Source organism: Papio anubis, chromosome 2, assembly GCF_008728515.1.
Source record: "Papio anubis isolate 15944 chromosome 2, Panubis1.0, whole genome shotgun sequence".
In the NCBI taxonomy this organism is placed as follows: domain Eukaryota; kingdom Metazoa; phylum Chordata; class Mammalia; order Primates; family Cercopithecidae; genus Papio; species Papio anubis.
Window position 1 is genome coordinate 156533484 of NC_044977.1, and position 10578 is coordinate 156544061.

Consider the following 10578-nt stretch of genomic DNA (forward strand, 5'->3'; position numbering starts at 1 on the left):
AGAGAATATTGAATAAGCTGAGCTATGGCAACCATTAAGTTCCAGCATCCATTCCAGTCCAGTTCTGCCTTGGACCAGAACCTATACATTTGACATCAAGACAATTGCCTGAAACCACAAAGGAGCATTCATGGCAAGAGGGAACCCTAAAGTCATGGAGAGGACAGTTTTGTTCTGATTTTTAAAATAGAGAAGGGAGTAGATTACATGGATGCACTTCATCTTAATCCCTTCCTTCTGGAACTTCACAAGTAAATTGGTGCTTTGTAATCCTCAAGGAAAGACCAACAAGAAATTGTGTGTGTTCTCTACGGGTAAGTCAGGCCAGTCAATATTCTTTCTTTCTCTAAAAATGCATTAGCCTGCAAAGAAAAAGAGTATAGAGTATACAGTAAACCTAGATTTCCACAAGAGTAACTTCTAAAAGTATACAAATACTTGTATATTGAAGGAAGAAATGTTAACTAAATAATAGTGCCAGTGCTTGTATTTTAGCTGCTTTGAAAATTACATCAAAGTAGGGTAGACAACTCTGATAATAGTAATAAAATAAAATTGCTTATTTTTATTGAATTCTTCCTGTATGCCAAATATTGTTTTTATGTATTTATTTATTGAGACAGAATCTCGCTCTGTGTCCCAGGTTGGAATGCAGTGGTGTGATCTCAGCTCACTGTAACCTCTGCCTTCCGGGTTCAAGCAATTCTTCTGCCTCAGCCTCCGAGTAGCTGGGGCTACAGGCACGTGTCACCACGCCTGGCTCATTTTTCTATTTTCTTTTTAGTAGAGACAGAGTTTCACCATATTGGCCAGGCTGGTCTCGAACTCCTGACCTCATGATTTGCCTGCCTCGGCCTCCCAAAGTGCTGGGATTACAGGCATGAGCCACTGTGCCCAGCCTAAATGGTATACTGCACTTAATTCCCACAACAGTGCAGTGAGGCAGATTCTAATATTGTCCCCATTTTATGGATTAGGAAATAGAGACAGAATAGCTTTGTCACTTGTCCCATGTCGCTGTTCAGTAGTAGAGCAGGACTTGAACCTGGGCACAGGCTCCAGAGCCCACAATCTTAGCAATTATGCTAACACTGATTATCTGAAAGATGATAAAAATCAGTATTTAAAATGATCTGTATGTGAAAGTACATTGTGCCTAAATCCTCAAGGCAGAATGTCTGAAATCATACTGATAAATGCACATAGGGGACACCTAAACGGACAGCATTTCCTGAGGAGACAAACAAAAGCACTGGCTGTTTAGTGGCTGCCACATCTGGTGGGAACTCACAGTTTCACTGACTGCAACCAAAGTGAACACACGGTTGCAATCTCCCAATCACAAGGAAAATCCATGACTTTTCTACTGAACCTTGCTCTGGAGTGAGGATCACAAGTCTCATTCTGGCTGCCATATTTTGACAGCTTTATCGATAAATGTGAGAGATTCAGAAAAGGCCAGCCAGGAGCCTGGACGTATGGCAGAGGGGCAGGGGCGTGGGTCAGGAAATTTGGGCAACAGTTAAAGCAACAAGTGTTTAGCCTCAAGGAAATAATTTTAAAAAGATGAGAACATTGTTCTTAAGCATTAAAATCACCGGCCTGCTAAGCATTGGTCCTCCAGGACTGACCAATGGACAGGAGTGAGGAAGGAGTGCCCAGTCTGAAGTCCAGAAGGCCTCTCTCCCAGCAATGGGTTACTGCTGTTGGCAATGGAGTGATGCTGCCCTGCACAAGACATGAACTGTCATCACAAATGCTTGGAAAAATAAAAGTGGCATGAACGCCTCTGCCTCTCTGGGTTACTGGAGGGAGAAGGCTAACATTGGGAGGATTTGGGGTGGCAGTGCTCCGAGTGTCAACAATCTGTGACATCTGTGACTCCAAATGCTCTTATGAAATTCTGAAACAGATGTGTTAGCTAGTGTGCCTGGTTTTAGCTTAAAACTTAGAGCTATACAATTCCTCAAAAAGGTTACACTCACTTGGGTCAAACAACTAATGAAAAGAAATTGTAGATTACAGAAGTGTGAAAGCACATTTACACAGGCAACGCGGACCCTTCCTGATGTGGCAGTGACAGTTAAAAACAGCTTCCGGCTTGCAGTCACACTCCCTCCTTTTGCATCCAGGTGTATAAACTATCTACTGTCCAGCATGGGGCAGGGGCCCAAATCTAGGCTTGTCCTCTGACTCTTATTGATCTTTGACCTTTGTCTGAAGTTCACCTCAAGGAGAACACAAATTACCTTCCCTTCAAAAACACAAATGTATTTTTTATGGGCAACATGGATTACACATCAGGGTAATATCAAACAGTCTCTTGACCTACCGAATAGAACACACAGGGTAACTTACACTAAAGCCCTGGTCAGCGATGGGTAGAGCTCAGCTGGAGCAAAGCAGCCTTCTTTTACTATTTTGCAAGCCCTAGATTAACCCAAGTAAATACTTGTAAAAAGGTCAACTTTTGAAAAGTATTTAAAATCACCCTCATTATGTAGACATGCAGACAAGCAAGCAGTCCCCGATTTACGACACTAGATTCCTGTCTCATGTGGAGTGCTTATTGCCCTATTGGCCTGAAGAGCTCCTCCCTGCAGCAGCAGCCTCAGAGGTTTCCACTTGGCCTGATTTCCTCCCAGGTGAGCTGGGGCCTATCACCCATTTACACTGGCTACCCTCTGGATCCTCCCTCTGAATTCAGGCAAATGGTGTCCATCAGTCACTTTCCTTCTGTTTCAGTTTCTCCTTCAGCCCTCCCTGAGCTCACTCTAGCCACGTTGTGCTTCCTGGCTTCCATTCGCTTCTCTCCCCCATTACTGCTCCCAGCCCCAGCTAACAATGTCCTTTGCAGGTCTTCACACTGCTCTGACCACTCAAGAGTGAAAATGGGCCAGGCGCAGTGGCTCACGCCTATAATCCCAGCACTTAGGGAGGCTGAGGCGGGTGGATCTTGAGATCAGTTCAAGACCAGCCTGACCAACATGGTAAAACCCCATCTCTACTAAAAATACAAAAATTAGCCGGGTGTGGTGGCGAGCGCCTGTAATCCCAGCTACTTGGGAGGCTGAGGAAGGAGAATCACTTGAACCTGGGAGATGGAGGTTGCAGCAAGCTGAGATCACGTCACTGCACTCCAGCCTGGGTGATAGAGTGAGACTCTATCTCAAAAAAAAAAAAAAAAAGAGTGAAAATGAAATAGAAACTGAGCCAGAACAGGTGGGGATTATTCTGAGAAGTAGTGAGACCCTCCTTTGAACCACTCAAATAAACACAGATGCACTCACATTCACACTCACAACACACCCCATCCCTCCCCTCTCTCACATACATATTCACAGCCCCATTCCCTGCAGCCTTCCAGTCTGGCACACAGGACATTGATGAGGAGGGGAAGGCCCTGTGGTTCCAGTCTGTGAGAATTCACCCAATGGCCTTTCTCCCCAGAAGTCATAAAGCAAAGGACAGAGGAACATGACCCAACTCTCAAGCAATGTTCCCAAACTTTCACAGCCTTCAGAGTTACTCACAAGGCTTGTTAAAACTCTGATCACTGGGCTCCACCTCCAGAGCTTCTCATTCAGTGGCTCTGGGGCGGGGCTGAGAATTTTTATTTTTAGTAAGTTCCTAGGTGACACAGAGGCTGCTTGTCCAGGGACTGCATTTTAAAACCACTGACCTAAGGGAAACCATCAGTGGGGATCTTATTGAGCACGAAGCAGCAGATCCTGTGCCCAAGACCAGAGGGCTTATAAACTGATGTCCTTACAGACCCACAATGCTCTGTGGCCACCAAACCTGGCTGCAGAGGCCACTTGCACAGGACATCCTTCTGTTCCTGTCATCCCAATGCCATTTCCACCCTCTAAGCCCTATGCACTCTTCTCCATCCACCCTGCTTCCCTGGAAAGATCAGGGTCTAGGCCCTGGGAATGTCCCACTCCTGAGCAGTCTGTCCAAGGGACATGATCCTTATGCCACAGGGACACGATCCTTATGCCACAGGGATACCACCCCCCACCCCCACCCTACCACTGCCCTGTCATGCCTGGGATAAAAGAGGGAAACAACTGCCAGCACCTTAAAAAATGAAACACGAACTTAAAGGAGACAAACCAGACTATGCAGGAATGGGAGAGGGAAGAGCAGATTCTTATCCTTCTCTATGCAAGGTAGATTCACAAGTGAGAATAACAGCCAATCACCATCATTGCCACAATGGTTTGCAACATCATTCTCAGAGCTCCCAAATTTTAGCTGCCACGGAGGTCATGGCATTGGAGTCAGACAGACCTGAGTTTTCATCTTGAGCTTCACTTGCTGAGTTTTCTTGAGTTCACTTGAGCTGAGTTTTCACCGGAGCTTCACTTGCTTTCTGGCTTTTAATTCTCACAACCTCCTAATTCAAGTTCCAGCATACCCAATTTTATCCAGGAGGAAGCTCGTGTTCCAAAAGGCTAAGTAACTTGCCCCAGGTCTTACCGTCAGGAGACAAACTCAAAATCCCTACCCTTGCCACTAGCCTTCCCTGTCTCTCAGTGTCAGTCAGGAGGGAGGACAGGGATGGCCTCCAGGGGAACCCTGGAAGACTGGCAGGCACTGTGTCCCTCATCTAAGGGGTTGGTAGGTGGGCTCAGGGGACACAATGACCTCTGAAGCTCCTTTTTCATTCCATTTCAAATGATCAAAACTGCAGAGAGAAGTCCATTGCGTTTGAAGAAGAAATAAAAGAAACAATGCAAGCACTAGCTTGCCACTGTGATCCATCAAAATTTATTCCATGTGAGTGACAGAAAAGGGGTTTTTGTGGTCAGCAATGTAAAAAGGTAATTATTTTCACACCCGTCCTTCTGTATAGTTTTTCACAGACAGCAATTTTATAAGGCATAATTATCTATTTTCACCTGCTTCATAAATTCCTCCTTTCCATTTCGTCCCCCAGTAAACTAGAAATTATTTAAAACAGAAGCCAAGCCCTGCATCGTGGTGCTGGGTTTCACATTGCTGTGCACCTCTGAGTGCGTTCCTGGCTGCCCCTCTGCCCAGCTGACCCCACCATGTCTCCCTTGCCATCTGGTCCTCCTGTGGAAGGACGTGTGCCTCAGTGTGAGGAGCTGCTAGGCCTCTGCTGCCTGGGAACGGAAAGCCAGTATTGTGAGCCATTGCTCTTGCCCAGCTTCTTGGCACCTCTCATCCAGGAGGAGCGAGCTCGCCAGCTTCTCAAAAGCTCTTCCTGTGCCTCCTTCCTTCTCCCACCGCACACCAGGTCGCAGGGTAGGGCAGTCACCTTCTCATTTGTTTTCAGCAGGATCTTTAGGCCAAGATGACTGTGTGGTTTGGGACCATACCATGGATTCTCCTGTGATGCTCAGTGATGGCGTCAAGCCTGGGCTCCCCCTACAACATCACTTTTATTTTCAGATATCCAACATCCTCTCATGCTGGAAGCTTCAATATCTGCTGCAATCTTCACACTTTCCAGGGATGTAACCAAAGCAAGTTCTAACATCAATTGAGAGTTTACTATGAACCAGGCACTGTGCCAAGGACTCTACAATACTATTTGGCTGAATCCTCATAATAACTCAGAAAAGCATACATTATTATGAAGTTGTGAGAATAAAATGACAGAATGTAAGAAAGCTAAGAATTTAGACCAAAGTCACAGAGAAGGCAAGAGACAGAATCAAGCTTCAAACTTTTGTCTCTGAAGTGCCAAAGCCCATCTTCTACCCACTACATGAAATCAAAGATTCTATGAGCTGTCCCAGAACCCACTCAAGACTGAGGCAGTTTGGGGATGCCAGAACTCAACAGGGAAACTGAGGGCCTCTGGGCAGTGCCTCAGTAAGCAGTACAGGGAGGAAGACAGCAGTTTTTTCAGCGGAAGCACAGCAAGCCCAAAGCTCACAGCTGGTTCCTCAGTCCATAACCTTAGCAACCCCTGCCTGCTGGTGGGGCTGCACCATCCCCTTGTCCCCTCCCATTGTCTTTTCATATGACCCCTCCCCTTACTGTCAGTAGCCCTTCAGTAACTTCTCACTGAAGGTGAGCCCCACTGTTCAGGTAGTCTGGCTTTATTCAGGGAGTTTCATGAGCAGGGAGTGGTGGAGTCACTTGTCACCTGCCTCTAGCTATCCCCCAAGCTCCCACCTCATTCCATACATGACCTAGGTTTGAGCGAAGAGGCATCCTCTTGGATATGAGCAAGTACTGGGAAGATCCAGAGCTGCAGGCCTGGGTAGAGGTGAAGGGAGGAGAGAGAAGAAGGAAGAAGGGAGCTAGTCATCCAGAGACCAGCAGCAGTGATGTGACTGCAGACTCAAAACACAGAGCTCTCTAAGCCACCCTTCTCTGACGTCATCTGGAGCCCACACCAGCCCCTTTGACACTGTCTTGAGGTGCACCTGCATCTCTGCGCAGTCCACTGACAAAATTCAAGGACAAGGCTGGACACACAGAGGCATCTCAGAGGTCAAGGGGTGGGGTGTCCCTGAGTCTCCCAGTAGATTAAAAAGAAAACAAACAAATGCCTAAACAGGGCTCCAAAGGTACCATGCATTCCAAATGGTTACATGAAATAAATTTAACACTTGTAGCACTACAAAAATACAATGACTATATGTGTGCCAGCCCGAAGGGATCAACAGGATTCATTAAAAATATTAATTCTTAGTGCACTATAGGTTTTATGGCCTTGTCAAATGACACATTTTAAAGTTCTAAAACTCTTTATAAACTTTCCAATACTGCCAGTGAATGCGTGTGACTGCTGATATAATCCATTTAAAGTCAACAGCTGCACACTAAACCTGAGGCCCCTCCAGACTTCCAGACCTGGGCTCTTGATCTCTCCTGACACTTCCTCCCTCCCTCATGTCCACAGGACCTGAACACTATAGATGTCCATTGCCCTGTACATTTCAGAAGGACAAAGCTCTCCTTCTTTACCTGGGTACCCATAGTGCCCAGTCAGGTTGTGTTCGTCTCTCGATGGAATGGACGGAAGAGTGAATGTGCAAAGTGAACCAGCACCTGTGCCTTCTTCACCCCAACCAGTGTATCTCAGGCTGGGCTGGGCCCTTGCACTCCTGCCCTGCTCAACCCGCTGAACCAGCAGGAGCCCCAAGGCCACAGTACAGGGCTGTGCCTTGCCTCAACAACTCCAGATATGTTCCTTGTATCTGAAAAATTATTTACTGTGGTGATGTACAATGCCTTTATAAGAGAACAGATGGCACCTCCAATTAGAATGCCTTAAAAGAAAACCCTAATGAGATTATAAAAGCCAACAAATTGACTTTTTCATACAGTACTTTCCTGGCACACAATAAATCAAATATCTAATGAGTTTCAATAAAATAATAGATTTATTTATACGTGTTTTGCCTAGCATGGCGTTGCACCTCAGCCCTGCCCTATGGGTCCCTTCAATGAGTGCTGGTCCCTGCATACCAAGGCAGAGAGCTGGACAGTGCATCTATGAGCTTCTCTCAGGCCTGGCCACCACAGCCACATGTGGCTTTGATTCAGCGATTTCTGGTCTGACCCAAGCATGCTAAAGCCTGCTATATCTGGAGAGTAGAGGCATGCAAAGGGTGTGGTGGCTGTAGTCCCACATATAGGCATGTCTAATAATCACCTCCATTCTGGGTAAGATGGGGACACTGTGGTGGGACTATAGGGGGTATATGTAACCCCAGAGCTAACTGGACCAGAGACAGGAGGAAGATGCCTATACGGTATGATTTATTAATAATTATTATTATTAAATTACTATCATTAGTTTAGAGATGGGAGTCTTGTTATGTCACCCACACTGGAATTGAACTCCTAAGCTAAAGTGATCATCCTTCTTCAGCCTCCCAAGTAGCAGGGACTACTGGTGCATGCCACCATGCCTGGTTCAGGTCTGATTTTAAGGAGGGTAGACTCAGGATATGAGTAGGTCCAGTGGAGTGAGGATCTAGAAAGTACATACTTTGGGCAATTTCTGCTTCCCACCCCCTAGTCCCAGCCCAGGTATTAACCAGGCATTAGTCCTGCTGGTTCAAGTACATCAGATCAGATGGCTGGAAAATAGGCCTTGAGAGAGAGAAGAGAGAGATGCTATAGCAAGGAGGGCAGCAGCACATCAACATTCTGAGCATTTAGTCATTGGTCTACCTTTCCTCTAGGTGACCGTACCCAGGGACTGGATGAATTTACAGGGTGTGTCTGCTGAAGTGGGAAGCTTGGACGCCAAGCCTTCAATTTGCATGGTTGATCTGTAGAAGGAGGCCGGCTAGTGAGAGGGGTTAATGAGAAAGAATGGAAAGGAGTGTTTTCAGGAGGAATAGTGTGAGACCCTGGGCATATACTTTGGCAATCATGGAGACTAGTCTTTGGTCTGAACATCCAGGGAGCAGTGATTCAGCATCCTTAAGTGGTTTCTAAAGAAGTACATTAAACAATGCTGTTTGGGCTCATGGAAGACCCCCAGGGCAACCTCAGAAGTCAGTGGAGGAGACAGCACGACAGAAAAACAAGACCTCTGGTCAGCAGATACAATAATTTTTGTTAATATTAACTCACCAGAGAGAGAGGTCTGTAGAAAATCAGTTCAAATCTATACACATTGATTGAACTCAGGAACTTGATCTAGAAGATACTTTTATTCGCCCTCTTTACTCAGTAAAGGTTACATACACTACAAGGCTAGAATTAAGAAGTTCTTCCACTCAGAGTCCAGTCACTTTTTCTGTTCATCAAACAGAAAGTATATATGAAACATTCTTCTGTGCTGGGGATGGATGGAAGGGATTTGGTCCAAGGAGGTGTAAGGAAAGGTCCCTGCTCACAGGGAGGCAGGCAACATTATCCAATGCAGAAGAAAATTCTAACATATTAGAGGCTAACCTGGAGCACTGACTCCCAAATACAATGGGAATACTGAAAAGAGAGGTCATCCCCATTTCAGGGCTAAAATGCTCAGAGGAGTAGGAGCAAATTATCCAAAGTACTGTGCAGGGACAGTAGTGATTGTCTCCTCCCACAATTATGGGGGAGAATATTGGGAGAAATGCACCCCTTCTCACATCCCTATCCAGAAAGTGTAGCTGCCTTTCTCCGTTTTTGGCAGGGAGACTGCTCTTCCCTCTGTATTATATAATGGGACAGTGATGTAGCCAATGCATTAGCTCCAGTCCATAGAATTTCTGCCTTGGAGATGCACTCTGTGGTCAGGCCACTGGTCTTGTCATTTGACAGGAGCACAAGTGCTACATCAGGCTGGGCATTGGAAGGCACACAAGATGAATATATGGTCCTGACACACAATATTCTTCATTTGATAACTGAGATAAGTACAGAATAACTGAACAATTAATAAAATGATGAGCACTCTGAGGGGAGTCTGGTTACAAATATACAGGAAACCCAGCAAAGAGGTAGGAGATTCTCAGCTACAGGCACCAGAAGGGACTTCTTGGAGGAGGTGATAATAGATTATGATTTTGCATCCAAAGAACTCTCCAGTCTGGCATCTGATGAACAGAAATTATCTTTCTGGGGTGGGAGGAAGGACCTGTTATATGGGAGGAAGGGGGAAGGGAAAAACCGTAATCTTCACCCAGTGATACGTAGGGACAAGGCCCCTGAACTCCGAGCACAGGAGATGTATGTTTCAGCACCACGGCCAGCAATTCTGCTTTGCTCTGGGATCAAAGGAAGATGTCTTCTCTTCCCTGCCCCAGACCCACCACTTGCACCATCAGGGAACCAAACTCTCCAGCCCAAAGCCATTACTAGACACTTACTAGTGCATGCCACTTCTGGAGGGTCAAAGTCCGCTCGGTAATAACCAGTCCGACAGGTGCAGATGGGAGACGCCTCTGCAGGGGAGCGGCTGTTGGAGGGGCAGTGGGAGCAGCCCTCAGCTTCCTGGCTGGCCTTGAATGTCCCTGCAGGGCAGGCTAGAACACAAAGAGACCATGTGATAATTAATGGAAGTGTGGCAGCCAGAAACTCTGCCCTACAACCGGAAAAGGAGTGTCTTCCTCTTTAAAGAGAACGGGAAACCCATATTTAACACTTCCAATTCTTCAGAAATCCCTTGTGAAATATACATTCCTGGTACCAATGACCTCTCTCACTTGAACAAAATGCATAATAATTCTTCCCTTCCAGGTGTGTCAAGAGATTTAATTGAGAAAACAAATCTAATGTGTAGCTCAGTTCCTGGGACATAAGTGCTCTATAAATGGTTACTTCCTCCTCTGTCTACCTGGTTAACATCCATGGCCTTTCTCTGAGCCACTCACTAAAGACATCTCATCTTATGGCCTCAGATAGAAAGGGGTCCAAGGTTTTTCAATGACATGTTGGACCTACGGTTTTTCAATGCCATGTTGTAGCACACATGAGGAACACTATGAGATGTATTAACAAGCTCTTGTTATGAATGATGGTAAAGGGCTGAAATTCATAAGTGATTCTTTAAAACTAGAGTGATTTCAAGGTTACTGCCTTAACAACATCATTCTCCTTTAACTGCATTTTGATATGCTTTCAGGGGCGGGGCAAGGAAAGGATGAC

General features: G+C 45.9%; 1 protein-coding gene across 1 annotated transcript in view; it reads right to left on the reverse strand.

Moving 5' to 3' along the window:
• EPHB1 (EPH receptor B1) overlaps positions 1-10578 on the reverse strand; it is a 443566-nt gene that overhangs the window by 137737 nt on the left and 295251 nt on the right. The window contains exon 4 of the mRNA XM_003895080.5: positions 9801-9956. Within this exon, the coding sequence (XP_003895129.1) occupies positions 9801-9956 (156 nt within the window). The remainder of the gene's footprint in view (positions 1-9800; positions 9957-10578) is intronic.